This window comes from Mesocricetus auratus, unplaced genomic scaffold (genome assembly GCF_017639785.1).
Source record: "Mesocricetus auratus isolate SY011 unplaced genomic scaffold, BCM_Maur_2.0 Super-Scaffold_100015, whole genome shotgun sequence".
Taxonomy (NCBI): Eukaryota; Metazoa; Chordata; class Mammalia; order Rodentia; family Cricetidae; genus Mesocricetus; species Mesocricetus auratus.
The window spans coordinates 32,543,270-32,563,777 of record NW_024429198.1 but is presented as its reverse complement, the minus strand read 5'-3'; the positions used below and the strand labels follow the sequence as shown (position 1 = coordinate 32,563,777).

At 36.9% G+C, this 20,508-nt stretch overlaps 1 protein-coding gene and 1 pseudogene across 10 annotated transcripts in view; one reads left to right on the top strand and one right to left on the bottom strand.

The window, feature by feature from the left end:
• Sntg1 (syntrophin gamma 1) overlaps window positions 1-20,508 on the bottom strand; it is a 533,425-nt gene that overhangs the window by 139,999 nt on the left and 372,918 nt on the right. For all 10 annotated transcript variants that reach the window (XM_040757759.1, XM_040757755.1, XM_013124464.3 and 7 more), the window contains 2 exons: window positions 15,012-15,142; window positions 4,665-4,794 (listed from right to left, as the gene is read on the bottom strand). In XM_040757759.1, the coding sequence (XP_040613693.1) occupies window positions 4,665-4,794; window positions 15,012-15,142 (261 nt within the window). The remainder of the gene's footprint in view (window positions 1-4,664; window positions 4,795-15,011; window positions 15,143-20,508) is intronic.
• On the top strand, window positions 10,441-11,921 carry LOC101825445 (annotated as a pseudogene).

Genomic DNA, 20,508 nt, shown 5'->3' with positions numbered 1-20,508 from the left:
CGATGCAAATAAATTAGGAAAGCCTTGTTTCAAAACAGAAAATTTAAGTAAAGTGTCTCAAAGCACTTATGTTTCTGTCCAAAGTTCATAATTATATGCCATTCTCATGTTATTAATGGATTTTCCAAAACATCTTAACACAGTCACTGGTTTGCAATATGCAGAGTTGTTTTGAATATTGAAACTCTCTCAGTCTAGACATTTCGGTGGAGGGCCTAGGTCCTGCCCAAAGTGATGTGACAGACTTTGATGATCACCATGGAAAGCCTCACCCTCCTTGGGGCACAGAAGAAGGATGGGATGGGAGTTAGTGGGGAGTGTGGGAGCATAGGAGGGAGAGGGAACTGGGATTAATAATGTAAAATAAGACTGTTTCTAATTTAAATTCAAAAAAGAAAAGAAAAAGAGAAACTGCCAAATTTATTTCAGTTGATACAGAATTGATTTTGTTATTTATTAGAAATAATTAGTAATCGGTAGCATCCCATACCTAAAACACACATCTGATCCCATATGTGTCTGCCACACCCATTTTAATAAGGTAATGAAGAAATTAATAGATTGTTGATAGAAATATGCTAGAGGCTGCAGAATTTCATAAAATAATCATGTCAATTTCAAAGGTTTAAAAAAAAGATTTTTCCAATAAATGACAACAAGCCAAGGAAAAAATAAGGAAATACCTTTTTTTGTTCATTATGCATCTACACTCCAGTACCTGCAAGAATTAACCCAAAATGTACTGAAAGGAATTAAATATGTCAGATGGTTGTGTTCCATTTTGTAGACTTTGGAAAATTAAAATATGTACAACACACCATTGATACCTACTCAGGCTTTCAGTGGGCAACAGTTTTGAGTTTGATAAAGGCTGATTTTGTAATCACACATTTGCTAGAATGTGTTATGGCCATCACAGGCATACCTGTGCAAATAAAGACAGACAATGTTTCAGCATATGTCTCTAGTAAAATGAAGCAGTTTTTGCTTATTACAATTTAAAGCATGTAACAGGAACACCACACAATCCTACAGGGCAGTTTGTCATAGAAAGAGTAAATCAAAATCTAAAGGATATGCTAAGTAAGCAGAGAGAAAAGATGAAGATTCCCCAAAATACATTGCCTAATACTTTATTAACTTTGAGTTTTCTAAATGTTAATGAGAAAGGATGACAGCTGTGGAGTGATATTGGCTAATAGAAAAAAAACCCTCCAGAAATACATAAGCCTGTATACTTTAATGGTGTCATGACCTCATAATAATAGCTAGGATATGTGTTATTTTGGAAAAGTGGCTCTCATTTTTTTCCACAGTAGAAGAAACTTATTGATACTGTTAATACTGATAAAAGTTCATCTTGAGCAGGAGAGACCACTTGAAAAGGTGATATTTCACCAAACAGGGTGGTCATTCAATCTAAACTAACTTATAAGACTAACACGTACTTATCACTTGATTAGATAAAGCATGCTAAAAAGAACTTCCCAATGTTATGATTGGGGAGGTGTTTTGTTTTTGTCTTTTCAGGAGAATGAAGGCATCCAGGTAAGAAGTTTGAAGACCACTGAACAAATGAAACATCAAAAAAGCACAAATTTTCCAACATAATGTCCCAAGAAAAAGAGTAAATTGGCCTATTGATATGTCACACTTTCAAAAGGATAAAACTTTATAAATCTCCCCAAATATTTGCTTTGACTGTTCTCTACAGACATATAATGCAAAAGATCTCTTTTGTAGTCCCAGTCTAATTAAAAATTAAATCTGACTATGGAGTTATAATATGACTTTCTCTTTCTTTAAACCCAGGAATGCTTGTTAAATAAAAAATCTTTTCCTCATGTCAAAACAGTCAACTAATATGGGACAGAAGAAAAACAAAAATTTAAGAAAAATTCTATTAACCACTTATCTCATAATCCTTTGGTTTTATTTTGACTTTTAACAGCTTTTTAAGGTATAAATACAACCTCAAAAATTTTAAGATTAACATATACATACATATATTAAAATTTTTATCTTGATATTAATGGCAACATAGAGCACTAGTTCTAGAAGAAGGCTTTACACACCTTCCCATACATGATTTCATGTCTAAGTCTACCAGAAAAGTAGGAATTAGTGTTTTTACTTTGTATGTATGTAACAAAATATGGTCCTTTAACCATTTTCAGATCTGCTGCATATGACATTTAAAATGTTTCTACTACAGAGCGAGTTCCAGGACAGCCTCCAAAGCCACAGAGAAACCCTGTCTTGAAAAACCAAAATAAATAAATAAAATGTTTAAGTTTTCTGCAATGAACTATGACCATACCTAACAGTGACTTTTACAATCTCTAAAAGGATGATGGGGCCCCATGGTGATGATTCCACCAGAACTATGACAAAGCCACTAAGGTGACAAACACCACCTTCATATTGGCTTTTGACTACAAACTGCTCAAAACAGTTTCAATTTGACTAGCTGAGAGGGACCAGCCTCACAGACTACTCTAGCCAGGACTTGAGATAAGCTCTATATGTTCCCATTATGCAGTGAATGACTGAACAACAAATGATACAACTACATCTCACAGGACTTGACAATCAAGTAGCTCCTAAATATACCATGGCCCCAGACAGCATGAAATAAATTTAGGATCAGGATTCCCACATTCCCAAGAGGTCAGAGGGATGGTTTTTGATCATTCAATGGGTTATGAATATTTGTCATCATTTAGGGTTTGTGGTAAAAAAATGTTATTGGTAATTGTCAGGAAAAGTTGAACAAAAAATTTAGTTTCATGGTTCTTGTTTTGAAAGGTTAAACGGGGTATGGATATGATAGGACATTAAGAGTGGATTATTGAATCTACTATGAAAAGAAAAAGGAAGGATATAGAAATAGGATAACAGAAGAAACCATCCTGAGTGAGGTAACCTAGTTACAAAAGACAAACATAGTATGTACTCACTCATATATGGATTTTATATATAGAACAGGGGAGTGCTAGCTTACATTCCCACAGCCAGAGAGTCTGTGAAACAGAACCTTCAACCAATGACTAATGGAATCAGAGGCAGACACCCACAACTAAACACTGAGCTGAACTCAAGGAACCCAGTGACAGAGAGGGAGGACAGATGAGCAAAGGGGTTAAGACTGGGCTGGTTTAACCCCTAGAAATAGCTGACCTGAACAAGGGGTAGTTCTTGAATTCCAGACTGATGACTGGGAATCCAGCATCTTCAAACAATGTTCAAGACCCCCTGAATGTGGGTGTCAGTGAGGAGGCCTAGGCAATCTATGGGGTCTTGGGTAGTAGATCAGTATTTGTCCCTGGCATACAAATGAACTTTGGGTATCCATCCCACAATGAGAGATGCACTCTCACCCTAGACTCTTGGAGGAGGGTCTAGGCCCTGCCCTGGATGAAATGACAGACTTTGGATACCCCCATGAAGGGCCTCACCCTCCCTGGGGAAAGGAGGGTGTACTGGGGGGGGGGGTGGGAGGGCATGGGAGGAGGAGAGGGAAAGGGAGAGAGACCTGGGATTGACATGTGAATCAACCTTGTTTCTAATTTAAATTTAAATTTAAAAAGAAAAAAAGAAAAACAAACAACCCCCCCCAAATAAGTAGGATAAAAAGCTAGATTATTGAATCTACTTTTAACAGAAATAGCAACTACTATATATATTTTGCATTAATACTGATTTTGTATATTGATACAAATTTAAGATAAGTTTTATTAGAATATACTATACATACATTTCTAATCATGTCCAATATTCTACTTATACAGCTCATTTAACAATGCAATGAAAATTTGTAGTCCATGAAAGTTATTATTACCAACTCTTTAGGATAATAAGGCAATGTAGATTTGTAATTAGTCACCTATTACTCCCAAACTTATAAACATATTAGGTATGTTTTCAATGTCACAGAGAGATATAGTTTAGATAGGCAGGTCATCTTCAAACACTTCAGAGATATACAGAATATGGCATTTAAGTGGTGGTAGCTCACAGCTTTAATTAATACTTTGGAATCACAGACCTTCAATCCCTACAGCCGGAGGTGGAGACAGGATATGGCTGGGCAGAGTGAGCAATATAAAGCAGGAAGAGACAGGAAACCATGCATTCAGTTTGAGTTTCATAGAGAGAGTTTTCAATCTGAAGATTCATGGAGACCGGTTCCTGCCTGATTCCGTTTCAGGATTTGGTAGAGGTAAGAGCTAGTTGCTGGAACTCTGCTTCTCTGATCTTTCAGCATTTGCCCCTATATATAGTTCCAGATTTTTATTATTAAGACCAATTGGAATTTGTGCCACTCTCCATATTTACTTACTTTCATTGCAGTCCTGAAGTCACTGATAACAAATAAGTAACATTTCCTTGAAATTCAGTAGCCTATTTGGCTAGGATGCACTTAGGTAAACATACCATTCCCATGACAAATTCACTTTCATGTTTATTTAAAGCAGCAGTTTATGTCATGGTGAGGTGCTTTATTTCCAAGGAAGTAGAAGGAGGCTTCTTCTTGTAATAGCACTTAGCAAAGGATGAAAAGTTAAATGGCACTGAATAAACCTAAGAATGCTGAAAGACTTTCTCCTATGAATGCTGAAAAACATTCTGGCTATATAATTACTCCTTGAATCAGTACTTACATTGTGCTTTGTGAGGTTTGAAATATTAGCTGCTAATGCTTGCAACCAATCCATGCAGTCTTCAGCAGAGAGGCATTGAATAATTCCACTGCAGACTCCATCCACAGCAACAACTTGGAAAGCATTCTGCCTATAGGTGCATTAGAACAGAACAGACCAAACACCTTGTTATATAGGGGTTTAAACTCTGTCCGGTACCTGTAGAAGAGCTCTTACTTCATACAATATGACAAACTGCTTCCATATTCAAATTCGATTACCTTCTTTATAGATATATCAGTTTTAAAATGGAGCAACAAAAAGTTCAAGATATTATGTAATTCCAAAAAATTAGAAAATATTTTTTAAATTTAGGAAAAATTGGACAACCTTTGAAATATAAAACAAAGCGTGTCATATTGAACAACTTAACTCAGGTCATTCTTTTACCTTTGTTCAAACATACCCAGCCTATGATTTCATCTCTGATCTTTTACCATGTGTTATTACATTTTCTGACTTACAGTGTGATGATGTCAAAGACAAACAAATATTAAATATTCCATGGTAAACCTCATGTTAATTTCTTTGATGTTCTTTGAATATAGTCTTAATGGGCACGAGTACATGAAACTGCAGCATGAATAGGAGACACCAAAGGCCCTGGCCCCGAGAATTAGATGTTTGTGTAATGTGAGGCCCTTTAGAAAATTTACAAGTCATATTTAAATCCACCAATGTTGGGGTAATAGAAAACTTTCACAAGTGAACATTCAAAATAGGGCGCAAACTTCATGTATTCACATATTATCTCGAAATACACGTTTCCTGGTTCTGTCAGTTTCACAACTGGGCAGTTAAGGATATTAGATATTAAGAATTTCCTGAAACAAAGGAAAATGTAGGGAGCTCGCATCTGGCTCAGTGTCATGTGTAGGCCTCTGTCCACTTATTTTCTCTCTAGAAAAGATCCAGTCTCTATATGGAATACCTGAAGCCTGTTTTGCTATCCAAAGCACTCTTACACTCAAAATTTTAACAGTTTTAGAGAAACTAGTTACCATATCTGACACTTTATAATGACAACAGAAAAGTGCTCAAACATGCATCACTAATTTTCTGTTAAAAAATAGATTTCTGTTAGTAACAAGGAGATTTTAAACTTCTTGTGATAAAAAAATATGCTCCATGAAAAGGTATATTCAAAATACACCTGTATGTGGTGCTTAATATAGTTTTGGGTGTGAGCCTATCCTTTAATGGCTAATTCATTGTTCTAGCCCTGACCTTTAATTGTAATGCTCAACGGTGATTAATGCGTTTACAATATCCAGGCATAAGGCTGGAGAGATGGTTCAGCAATTAAAACACAGACTCCTCTTTCAAATAACTTGGACTGTATTCACAACACGATGATGGAGACTCACAACCATCTGTAAACTACAGACCCTGGGAGACAGACATCCTCTTTTGACTTCTGAGATAATCAAGTATGCTGTGCAGACATACACGCAGACTAAACATTCATACATGTAAATATTTTTAAATGTTCAGACAGAAGCACAACCATTTATGGAAAATGTAGAAAAAAATGAGCATAGCAATGTGAATCTTTTTCACTCTGTGATTATCATAAACATTTCTACATGAGCTAAAATAAGAGCACATCATCTATATAGTTTTAACTGATTAATTCTGAAATTTATGTGTTATTACATTATATACAGCCCCTGATAGCATAAATCTGAAAGACTAATCTTTTATACTCCAGTCCTGAATATTAATGTAAAAGTTTTTTGAATCTGTGTATTTCATGTAAAAACATATATTTCTAATTATTGAAGTTAATTATTCTTATTTTGATTCATAATTGATTCTATGTCATATGTCTGCTTTCTTTGTCAGGGCTGAATAAGAGAAATGACATAAAGAATGATTTTTGTGCATTAGAAACAAGCATTTCAGAAAATAAATTATACAAAATTATTGTGACTTGATTACAATCTCTATGAGTAGAAGCCTGGTATAGAATAAGCAGAGACAATTGAGAAAGGCCCTGTAGGTCTTCCTGGCAAGGAAAAACTGTCATAAATCCATTGTAAGGATTTTTCTAAGTATCGTGGGTAGATTAGCAGTGTTTTTAGGCCTACCATTAGGGAAATTAATATGACTGGGGAGAACTTCTAAGGCACACAGTTGAATTTGAACAACTGAATGGATGATGTTCAGTAAATCCATGATTTAAAAGGGTAGTAAGTGAGAACAGAACCAAAATAACTCCAGGCTTTTCATTCTAAATAGCAGAACAGCTGTGGCAGGAAAGGCAAAATAAATCTTACATAGAAGTAAGAAATCCAAAAACGAACATGTGGGGATTAAAAAGCATGTTGTGTTGTGAGAAAGACTGGTTGCTAGTTATGTTACAATAAGGCCTTGTTATTGTATTTCTTGTAAATAATTCCACACATGTTTACTTTATCCTTAGGTCAGGAATAGCCATGGCAACACTTCAGTATTTGAATAACGTATCTGCACTTGCAATCTTTGTGGCAACTATTATGTGCAAAAATATAAATAGATTATGATGATGATGATAGATAAGTAGAAAGATAGGTATAGAGAAGGGAAATGAAGGTCAAGAAAGACAAGGGCATTACATTAATATTCAAGACAAACAGTTGTGAGATGATGGCTAACATTATATTGAAGGCCAACTTTACACTTAAAAATTTAAAATTACTGTGCTTAAGAGAACTATAATGCAAAAATGGGCTTCCAAATGTTGATGGCTGTTTAGGGTTGATTTTTGTAATTTCCTGGCCTTGTACAATTTTTACAAAACTATTATTTATTCAAAGCCATAAAATTAACTGCTATTTTTTTTGCTTCCATAAACTAAAGCTTCTTTTTCAGGAAAGGAGAACAGAAAGTAACTTTGTATTTTTGCCCTTATTAACCCCTGACTGGGGTGGCTAGATGCTTCAGTCAAGAATCCTGAGTCCCAGATGTAGAACTGAAACTGGTATGCACTTAAGAGTATCTACTTTGTTAAACTTTATTCATTGTCAGACTGATGATTCTCTGAATGACTTAAGACACATAATGAGTGAGGCTTTATGCATGCAGAAGAGACATTTGATTGAAACATAATAACAATTTACTAGATTAGAAAATTAGTTAATTTGGAGGAATGCAAAGGAAAGAAAAACAAAAAGAGAACTCTAGCTCTCGATGAACTGAAGTTCTCAAATCACAGGTAGCAGGTCTATTTTCTTCTCATCCTGATTAAACTTTGGGCCTCTTTTTTTTTTTCTATTGAAACACAAAAGTGTCTTGACCCTCATAAGAATATATATCAACCACTTACGTTCAATACTTGAAATTCACCAACCCTATATGCAGATATCCCAAGTCTTCTTCCAGAATCTAGACTTAAGTTTACTTCTAACACCTTTTTTTTCAGACTGCTATGATTGCTTCAGTGTGAACTTTCTTCTTCTTTTTTTTTTTTTGCTAGTCTCTATTTTTTATTATTTAATTAGAAACTAGCTTGCTTCACATGTCAATCCCATCTCCCTCTCCCTCCCCTCCTGTCCACCCCCCCAACCAACCCTCCACCCCATCCACCCTCTGCTCCCCAGGGAGGGTGAGGCCCTCCATGGGGGATCTCCAAAGTCTTTTATATGATCCCAGGCAGGGCCTAGACCCTCCCCCATGTGTCCAAGCTGAGAGAGCTTTCCTCCATGTGGAATCCTCTCCCAAAGTCCATTCATATGCCAGGGATAAATACTGATCTACTACCTGAGGCCCCAGAGGTTGCCTAGGCCTCCTTACTGACACTCACATTCAGGGGGTCTAGATCAATCTTATGTTGGTTTCCTAGATATCAGTCTAGGGTCCTTGAGCACCCCCTTTTTCTTTTTTTTAATCTTTATTTTTTTATTTTAATTTTAAATAGCTTGTTTAACATGTCAATCCCAGTTCCCTCTCTCTCCCCTCCTCCTCCACCTCCCCACCATTCCCCCCAGCCTCTCACCCTATTGCCAATTCCTTCCTCATAGGGGATATCTAGAGTCTGTCATTTCACTCAGGGTAGGGTCCAGACACTCCCCTAAGAGTCCAGGCTGAGAGAGCATCCCTCTTTGTGTTAGGGACACACGATGTCTGTTTGTATTCCAGGGATAAACACTGACCCACTGCTCAGGACCCCATAGGTAGCCCAGGCCTCCTCATTGACTCTCACATTCGGGGGGGTCTGGATCAGTTCCATGCTGGCCTCCCAGCTGTCGGTCTGAGGTCCAAGAGCTCTCGCCTGTTCAGATCAGCTGTCTCTGCTGGTTTTGCCAGCCCATTCTTTGCCAATTTGCTCACTGCTCCTCTCTCTCTGTCACTGGGTTCCTTGGGTTCAGTTCAGTAACACCCACAGTTAAACACTGAACTGAGCTCCCCCTTTTTCAAGTCAGCTGTTTCCATGGGATTCACCAGTCTTGTCTTGACCTGTTTGCTTATCACTCCTCCCTTTCTGAAACTGGGTTCCAGGAGTTCAGTTTGGTGTTTAGGTGTGGGTGTCTGCCTCTGCTTACATCAGCCACTGGATGAAGACTCTGGGATGGCATATAAGGTAGTCATCAATCTCATTATCAGGGGAAGGCATTTAAGGTAGCCTCTCCACTATTGCTTAGTTTGCCAGTTGGTGTCATCCTTGTAGATCTCTGGAAATCTTACTAGTGTCAGATCTCTCCTCAAACCTATAATGATTTCCTCTATTATGGTATCTCTCATCCTGCTTGCCTCTATTCTTTTGTGTCCTCTTGTCCAATTTGAAAAGCATATTGACAGCAGTTGAGGCAAAGTCATTTTATTGCCCAGTGGCTTATTTTTACCACAAAGAAAACAAAATCTATATGTAGTTTGATTCCCATCATCTTTTCCAATGGAGATTGCTGCTGCCAGGAGCAAACATGGTTCATTGTCAAAAAAGAGAGGAACCTATGTCATTAAATCATCTTAAGGGGAATATTCTGTAGATCTCTGAAATGTTGGAAGATTAATGTCTATCTAAATTTTTTTTACTTCAAATCACACCTAATATGACTAGAAGTTCAATTGTAACAGTTGACTAGTTACTAACCTGCATTTCCTTATTATCCTAAATAGCTGGTAGGGGTAAACATTTGTATTACCTTGCCAAATTAGTTGCATAGGTATAATACTTTGAACAAGATTAAAAATGTATGTACAGGTTGTTCTAACAAAAATAATCTTAAAATTTTATCAATATATAAAACTCCATAGTAATGTAAAATATTTAAAACTAGTAGTTGAGGTTTGGATATAAAAATAGTTTTAATAATCTAACTTTTTATGGTATTTCTATATTCCCTTTTATTCAGAGTAGATTCCATACTCTACTTTTATATCCTGTCATATCTATATCACTTTTTTTCATTTCAAATCTAGAACTCTAAATCTAATCTCCTTTGTCAACTTTTTTTCCTGACAATTACAAATAACTTATAACCAACCGCCCTACACAATGACAACTATCCAAAACCCATTGGATGACCAAAAACCACCCACCCCACCTCACATCCACAAGGAAGATAAGGTAAGGACAAAGCAATTTGCTAGCAATGATACAAGAACTAGTGATCTCTCAAACAAAATTCCCAGCCAATGTTTTTCAAATTAATATCTGTGAATTCTCTACACCACTATTCATATCATTTATGTTATTTAACAGTTATTAAAAGCCTAATGTTTTGTCCCTTCAGGAGTCCTCCCCCTGTGGCAATGGGGAAAGCATGGTGCTATGGCCTCTGTGTTGTCCTACGAAAGCCTGGTTCACGCTGTGGGAGGAGTGGTAGGAAGTGTGACTGCCATGACCGTGTTCTTTACCTTGGATACTGCTACACTTCGACTTCAGGTTGATGAAAAAGAAAGTAAAAAACTATGCCCGTAGTGCTCCTGGAGATTAAGTAAGAAGGCCTCCTGGCACCATAATGAGGGTGGTTTCCAGTTATTTCAAGTCTCTGCTGCTCCAATTTTGTCTATTTCTACACTTTTAATAGCCTTAAAGCAGTATGGGTCAAAGGTCAACGTTCTTCTACAGGAAAAGATCTGGTGGTTGGATTTGTTGCAGGAGTGGTGAATGTGTTGCTAACGACTCCACTCTGGGTGGTAAACACCACACTGAAGCTGCAAGGGGCAAATTTTCGGAATGAAGACATTATACCAACTAACTACAAAGGCATTATCGATGCATTCCACCAGATTATTCGAGATGAAGGAATCTTGGCTCTGTGGAATGGCACCTTTGCCTCCTTGCTGCTGGTCTTCAACTCTGCCATCCAATTCATGTTCTACGAAGGCTAAAACGCAGCTTTTAACGAAGCAGATGAAGTTCTCTTCTCGACATGTTCATCATTGGTGCAATAGCCAAAGCGATTGCCACCACAGGCACCTATCCCGTGCAGACGGTACAGTCGATTCTGCGGTTTGGACGTCATAGACTAAACCCAGAAAACAGAACACTGGGAAGTCTGCGGAATGTTCTCTATCTTCTTCACCAGCGAGTCAAGCGCTTTGGAATAATGGGACTTTACAAAGGCCTGGAAGCCAAGCTGCTCCAGACAGTGCTCACAGCTGCCCGCATGTTCCTTGTGTTCGAGAAACTGACAGCTGCTACCTTCACCGTAATGGGCCTGAAGAGCACACACAAGCACTGAGTCCTCGCACAGGACAGTGTGGAGATGCACATGCTGAGCAGAGAGACGAGGCGTCATTCTCCTTTCCCTCTGGCTCCATCCACACCACAGACATTCCTGTCATTGACTGGAAAGGCATCTAAGGCTAAACAGGGTTGGCTAGACCTATTGTCAACTTAATTGTTACGGTGTTTGGTTGGATTTGGGAGTGGTGGATAGACTAATTTGAAAACCTGAAAATGTAGGTTTGTGGGTGTTTATTAATTTTTTCAAGGGTATGGACTTTCCATCTGAAGCTTCTCTCAACTTTGCCACCTGTTCTCTTTCCCTGAATGCTCTCCCAGGTTCTGGACGATTCAGTACCAGAGTTCTCCTCAGATACTTCATGTGCCTTATTCTTGGTAAATATTCTTCTTACTGAAAATAACACAATGACTTTGTCATGGGCTTGACTTTATGTCTGTCTGACTCTTTTCCTCCTGCTTAATGAGAGTTAAGTGAGCTATTTATTTTGTGGAGGAAATGAAAATTATTAATCCTAAACGATTTCTTAAAATTTGTAAATGTCGATTATTCATTAGTGTTTGACATAGTTTTCTAAACACATATTTATTTTGAATTGTCTTTTATTACAAAAAAGCCCTGATGTTATATGTCCATTCATGCAAGCTCCAAATAGACAAGCCTCAATAAATTGTCAGCACACACACACACACACACACACACACACACACACACACACACAACCTAATGTTTTAAAAATGGATTAGTTTTTTAAATGATTCAAACTTCTTCGAGAAGAAAAAGAAAAAAGGGGTATAAACAGTTGAAAAGGAAGTACCTTGATGAATGTCCAAGGAATTCTACTAAGCAACATTAAAACAAATAAGGCTCCATGGTAAATGAGTCCAATAACACAATGTCATCAAAATGAGGAAATGAGAAAGAACAGATTTGCAATTGCTGGGGTTTAGAAACAGTCAAGGTAGCAGGCCAAAGGAATGCAACTGTGTCATGAAGGACAACAATGGATTCGTAGATGAAGAAGATGCATGTCAATTGTGATTGTACATGAAAGGAAATGAACGGACCATAGCATTTCATATTCTTGTTTTGTTAACTTCTTTTCTCTTTGGGGGCCCAACACTGGATCCCAAAAAATTACAGAAGCTTACTCTTACTTATGAATGTCCTGCCTTAGCCTGGCTTATTTCCAACCAGCTTTTGTTAACATAAATCATCCCAATTACCTTTTGCCTCTATTATTTATACCATTCTCTATGACTTACTGGATGCCTAGCTGTGTGGTTAGGTCTCTTGCCCATGCCATCCACCTCTCCTTTTTTAAAATTATTTCTGCCTTATTCTTGATCTTCCTCTATTTATTTTCTATGCATTATAGCCCACCTATCCTCACTCATGCCTAAATATTGGCCATTCAGCAATTTGTTAAGATTGATCAGATGCTTTAGACAGGCAAAGCAGCAAAGCTTCACAGAGTTAAGCAAATGCAGAATAAAAGAATGCAACGTATCTTTGCTTCATTAAACAAACATCCCACAGTATAAAGGAATGTCACGCGGCTTTTTTGACTATTCCAGAACAATCCCCTAAAGCTAAGATACTCACACAAAATAATAATGGAATGCAGATGATGCTATAAATGCCAATTTTCTGGCTGTGAAACCACACTAAAATTTTGAAAGCTATTATACTATAAAAATGGTTAAAAGTACAACAAATCTTATGAAACCTTTCCTCCAACTGAATGTTACTCCACAGTCTATTCAAAACAAATTCTGTAATGACAAAATACTATGTCATATAGAAAAACAGGAGATGTAATACAAAATAATCCATTTATATGATGAAATTTGTTTATTTCCAATAAACATAGAAAACAATGGAAAAACTCAAACATATTGTAGTGTGGAGAGACATTTATAGAAAAGTAGGAATCTTGAAAGACGTGGGATTGTACAGGCCCTTAGTAACCAATACTAATATTCTTATAAACATAGCTGTTATATAGAGAACTATATTTGAAAAATGAAGTAAACATAGAAGTTTTAACAAAAATAAATGTAGCTATAGAAATTGTAAATCTCTTTTAATCTATAAGTTAAAATTAAATATATAGAACAAATTCAGACAAACTAAAAGTAGGAATACTTGTATTTATCATAAAAATCAAAATGGTATCTAACTCATCCACTGCATATCTTATAATTCATAGGAAAAAATATCACTTATAACACAGGGGATCAAAATTCCTCATAAATGAATGTACTCAATCTGAAATATGTGTATCTCTGTAAAGAAATGATGATGTCTGTGCTTATATGAGAACCCTGAAATATTTCTTCAAATAATGTACAATCTGAGAAAAACTTTTGTTCATCAAATATTGTAGAATTGAAATTATCCAACATGAAATAATCATTCAAGAAAACCAAACCAAAACAGCAAGTCAACTCTCCTAGTCTTTTGAAATTTTGTAATACATTCTTATCTAACCTATGGCTTGAAAATATTATTTAGTACATGAAAAGACATGATTATCAATATAAGTATTGACAAAGAAAAACTGGCAGCATAATTCTGAGGTCCTTTACCTCAGCTGAAGAACTTGACTACAAGCAGTCACTGAGAGGTGTCCAGGAAAGGCTAATCATTGGTTATGGAGGGATCTTGGAGTTGAGTAGTGACTATTTGGTAGTTCCTTGGGGTTTCCTTATCTTACACATCCCTAGGACAGTCTTGAAGATGGCTCCCACAGTGGAATTCCACAAATCACATAGTTAAAATCTCTGAGGTCAAGGACAAAAGGAGGTAAACCAACCAAAAGACCATTTTGGAGACTAACTGACCTAGTGAGCAGCTGCCAGCTGTGTGTGTGTGTGTGTGTGTGTGTGTGTGTGTGTGTGTGTCTGTGTGTGTGTGTGTGTGTCTGTGTGTCTGTGTGTTTCTATGTGAGCTGGTCAGGAGACTTCAATAGAAACAAACAGAAAGACCTTCTTTCCTGAGAGGTTTCTTAGTACCTGAGGAATCTATCTCAAAATAGAAATGCTTCAGCAAAATATCAAACCAAAGGACTCAAGAAATAACAATAACAAAAAAAATCAAGAAAAAATCGAAGACATTTTTTATATAAATTCTATGAAAAAAAAATCCACAAAGCCCCAAATATACTATTGAACAACATCCCTAACAATACTGAGCATGATAAAAAGATGAGAAGTAAACTTATATACTCATATACAAAACTAAGAATGTGAGAATCACAGATGATAATGTACAAAGGTCTGAAGTTTTATTCAAGGCCCTTGGTAAGATTCCTAGCATCACTCAAAAAGATAAAGGAATAAGCCACACAACTACTTTGAAAATAAAAACTCATTAAAATTAACTCGACATATAAAGACCAGTAAAATTAGGATACTATACACATCAGATCCACTGCAAGAATTTATGACAGCATCAGGGCTTCCACTGGCTTTGGCCTCTTATTTGTCATGTTCCACAGTGGAAGAGCATTCCTTTGCATGCCTCTTTTGTACTTTTGCAAACATGCTAAAATATCAATGATGTGGCATATTATGCTGAGAGTTTGAGCATTGACCGTTTTCAATCAAAGATTAGAATCTACAAACAGACTCACCGACTCAGGTCAGTCCCGGGAAGGTACTGGGAGAAGCGGGCATGCAGTAGCGGAATGAGCCTGAGGTCACACCATCGCTTTTCCCACCGGAGGCCTGGAGATGTTGGCCATGATGAACAGGAAAGTGTGTCCTGAAAAGAGCAACATGTTCAAAAGGTTTGTGCTCTCTATATTCTCAAATTTATCACTTTGGGATGTTAATTTTTTTCTTATTGTTTGAATAGTTTTATAGGCCTAAATAATCTTCAGCCTAGAATTCCACTGCAAAATGTCAATGTTAGAAGAACTAACAATTGAAGACTAGGAAAGACTCACTAAGAAAAATACCTGAAAAATATGTGTGAAATGGAAGAAAACTTGAAACTGTGACAAAGTAGAATTTGTTCAATAATTGAAGACATGGGAAAAACATGGAAGCAACAAACACCTCATAGAAGATGAAGTCACTAACAAGTGACCAATTGGCCAAGAGTTTTGAGTACCTGCAAGTGTCCAAATACCATCATAATAGAAAATACCTTTTATAGGTCACAAGCGTAAACACAGACTGAGCACATTCATTATTAATCTTGAAAATATTTCTAAGAGTGAACACTCCTGCAATTGAATCTTAAACATGTTGCGTTGGGAAGTCTTGATCTCTGTTTTCAAAAAGTTTAGGTTCTTTGATATCACTTTTGTGTCATCTCAATGCTATGGATACTTCTTTAATATTATAGGTGTTTCTAGTTTTGTTAGGGATTTTAAAAACATTTTTGTTAATTTTTGAAATTATGATGCATTTATATAATTTTCACCTTTCCTTTATTCGCTTCAGACTCACCTGCATACTCTCCACCCTTCTCTCATTCAAATTCATATCCTCTTTTTCTTTATTGCTGTGTGTGATTGTATATATGTGTATATTCCTAAAAACATAGATACAATCTGTTCTGTTCATATTATATTCCAAGAATGCATATTTTCTCAGGGATTGCTCCTTGGTACTAGATAGCCAACAGTGAATTTTTTTCAAAATGACTATTTCTCCTGCTCTCAGCATTCCTTAGTTGCCTGTAGTTCTTTTTCTAGGGTGGAGGCCTTGTAAGCTTCCTAACTTTCACATTAGGATTTGGTATCTTCTTTCATATACTGAAGAAAAAATGTATTTGATTAAAATAAGCTTTTCCACTCAGTATTGCATCCCAGATACACTAAAAGATTTGCCACCTGTCAATATCATGAACCAATGCTAGAATTAGGAATTACGTTTATTTATTAATTCATTTCAGTGGGTTAAGAAGAAACAAGAATATTTCAAAGATACTAGGTGCTTAGAGCTGTTTGAAATACTATGGAAATTAGAGTGACCAGTCACACAGGGGTGTCCATATAGGTGACTTATGAGGTCCCCACATCTAGAATACACATTCTTTTATGAGAATCCATTCTTCAATTGTTAACTATCAGGTGACAATAGAAAATGGAATGTTATGGGTATCAGTGTATGACAAGGGCACAGTTACTTATTCAGTTGCTACAGATGGTTAGTATATGATCTCATGCTGTATACTCAGGTATTCAACATGTGATAAGATGTCAGGTAAATAAAATGCAACAAGTGTTTGAGGGGTTAAATTGCAAAGCAGAACAAGAATCCTCCTGGTCAGAATCCAAAATTCATAAAATCCAACTCTATTCCCATGGATATAAAGTAAAGTGATTTAAAATGTCTCACTGAGGGAGCCTCCTGAAGCATGGGAATTGCTCACAAGGGAGCCTGTCTCAGTGGGCCAGGCTATCCAGAGTTTGCCAGCATCCTAGTCCCACCTCTACACACTGTAGGAGGAAAGCATGGACCTGTTTCTGGCCCATCTTCCAGTGCCCTGCTCAGACCCTCCTGAGGCCTGGGAACTGCCCACAGGAAATCCTATCCTGGTGGACCAGCCCATCCAGAGTCTGGGGAAGTAGCAGTACTAGTCCTGTGTCCACCCACATGAGGAGGCAAGCATGGACCTGTTTCCAGCCCACTTCTGGTGCCCTGCTATAACCCTCCTGAGGCCTGGGGATTGCAAAATGTGTAACCGGCAGACCAGCCCATCCAGAGGCTGCCAGCATCAAGGTGCTAGTTCTGCCTCCACCTATGGAAGGAGGTGAGTGTGGGACTATTTATAGCCCACCTTCTCGTTCCCTGCTCAGAGCCTCCTGAGGATTGGGGCCTACACAAGAGATAACCCATGCCGGCAGAACAGCCCAACCAGACTGCAAATATTGCAGTACTAGTCCTAACTCAACCCACAGGAAGAAGAGAGTCATTGGAGTATTGTACTTGCTTGAACCCACTGAAAGAGAACCTTGGTCCCATACCAAGTAGAGGGAGAGACAACACAGGTATCCACTGGAAGAAGGAATGAGAAGATGACAATATAAGAACACAGTCAATAACAGAAAAATCAAAATGATGCCACCAGAGTGGGCATCCACACCAGCAAGATCTGAACATTTCAAAGCAGATGAAACAGAAGAGAACAACCCTAAAAACAACTTTATGAAGATGATAGAGACCCTCAATGAGATAATGAGAAAATTCCTTAATGAAATGGAAGAAAAACAAACAAAAAATTCAAGAAATGGAGGGAAAGACAAACCAAAAATTGCAAGAAACAACTCAAACAGTGCAAGGTTTGAAAGCTGAAAGAGAAACAATAAAAAACACGGTCTGAGGGAACCCTAGAATTAGAAAAACTGGGTACAAGATTAGGAACTACAGATGCAAGCAAAACCAACAGAATACAAGAGATGGAAGAGAGAATCTCAGGCGTTGAAGATGTACTAGGAGAAATAGATTAATCAAGCAAAGAAAATCTTAAGTTCAGTGAATCCCTAACACAAAATATCAAGGCAATATGGGAAACCATGAAAAGACCAAACCTAAGAATAATAGGTATAGAAGAAGGTGAAGAAGTCCACCTCAATGGTGGAGAAAACATATTCAACAAAATAAGAGAAAAAAATGTTCCCAACCTAAAGAAAGACATGCCAATGAAAGTACAAGATGCTTACAGAACACCAAATAGTATGGGCCACAAAAATGTTCCCTCGCCACCTAATAATCAAAGCCTGAAACATACAGAATAAAAAAATGAAGATTAATAAAAGCAAAGGAAAAAGGCCAAGTAACATATAAAGGCAAACCTATCAGAATTACACCTGACTTCTCCATGGACACTCTAAAAGCCAGAAGGTCCTGGGTAGATATTGTACAAACACTAAGAGACCATGTTTGCCAAAACAGACTACTATACCCAGCAAAGCTTTCAGTTACTATAGATGGAGAAAACAAGATATTCAATAACAAAACCAGATTTAAACAATACATATCCATTAGTCCAGTCCTACAAAAAGTTCTGGAAGGAAAACTCAAATGCAAGGAAGTTAAATACACCCACAAAACCAGAGGCAATAGATTAATTTTACTTTCCCAACAGCCAAAAGAAAAAATGGGGGAGGGAATCAACACACAATACCAACAAATCAAAAACAAACAAAAATTAGTAATCAATGGTTATTAATACACTTCAATATTAATGGTCTTAACTCACTTATAAAAAGACACAGGCTAACAGAATAGAGAGGAAGACATACAAGGAACACACCTCAACTTCAAAAATAGATAGTACCTCAGAGTTTAGGGTAGGGAAAAGATTCTCCAATCAAATGGACCCAAGAAACAAGAGGGTGTATCAATCCTAATATCTAACAAATTAGAGTTTAAGCTAAAAGCAATCAAAAGAGATGGAGAAAGTCATTTCAAATTCATCACAGGAGAAATCCAGCAAGATGAAGTCTCAATTCGGAATATATATGCCCCAAATACAAAGGCATCCACATTTGTAAAAGAAACATTACTAAAACTCATATTAAACATAAAATCTTACATACTTATAGTGGAAGACTTCAATACCCCACTCTCACTAGATAGGAACAACAGACAGAAATTTAACAATGAAACAAGGGAACTAACAGAAGTTATGTCCTAATTGGGTTTAACAGACAGCTATAGAACATTTCATCCCAACACAAAAGAATATACCTTCTTCTCAGCACCACTGGAACCTTCTCTAAAATAAACCATATATTCGCAAATATATCAAACCTCAATAGGTTGAATTCAAGTTATAATTCAACAACAACACAAATTGCAAAAACCCTATAACACATGAAAATTGAACAATGTGCAATTGCATCAATCCTGGATAAAGGAAGAAATGAAAAAAGAAATTAAAGACTTCCTAGAATTCAATGAGAATGTAGATACAACATACCCCAACTTATGGAACTTGAAAGCAGTACTAAGAGGAAAGTTCATAACACTTAAGTGCCCACATGAAGAAGCTAGAGAATTACCAGCACAAGGTAAAGCTCCAGAGCAAAAAAGAAGCAAACTCACCCCAGAGGAGTAACACTATGATCATCAAATTGAGGGCTGAAATCAATAAAGTAGAAACAAAGTAAACAATACAAAGAATCAATGTAACAAAGAGTTCATAGACAAACTGTTTATCCAAAGTGACCAAAAGGCAGAGAGAACATGCAAATTAACAAAATCAGAAATGAAAAGGGGGACATAACAACAGGACACTGAGGAAACTCAGAAAATCATCAAGTCATACTTTGAAAACAGTACTCCACAAAATTTGAAAATTTAAAGGAAACTGATACTTTTCTTGATAGGTATCACTTACCAAAATTAAATCAAGAACAGATAAGCAATTTAAAAAGACCTATAACCCCTCCTGAAATAGAGGCAGTCATCAAAAGTCTCCCAACCAAAAAGCCCAAGGTCAGATGGCTTCAATGCAGAATTCTACCAGAAATTCAAAGAAGAGCTAATAACATTTCTCCTCAAATTGTTTCAGACAATAGAAGCAGAAGGGTCATTGCCAAACTCTTTTTACAAGGCTACAATTACCTTGGTACCGAAGTCTCACAAAGACACAACTAAGAAAGAGAACTACAGACTAATATTCCTCATGAATATTGATGCAAAATACTCAATAAGATAATGGCAAATCAAATCCAAATCTCACCGACTCTGATCAAGTAGGCTTTATGGCAGGGATCCAGGAATGGTTCAACATATTAAAATCCATCAATGTAATCCACCATATAACCAAACTGAAAAATAAAACCACATGAACATCTCACTAGATGCTGAAAAAAGACTTTGACAAAACCTAATACTCCTTCATGATAAAGGTCTTGGAAAGTTTAGGGATAACAGGAACATACCTAAGCATAATAAAAGCTATATACAGCAAAGCAATAGCCAGAATCTAAAGGGAGAGAAACTCAACGTGGTTCCTCTAAAATCAGGAACAAGAAAAGTCTGTCCACTGTCTCCATATCTCTTCAATATTGTACTTGAAGTTCTAGCTAGGGCAATACGACAACAAAAAGGAGATGAAGCGTATACAGATTGGAAAGGAAGAGGTCAAACTTTCACTATTTGCAGATG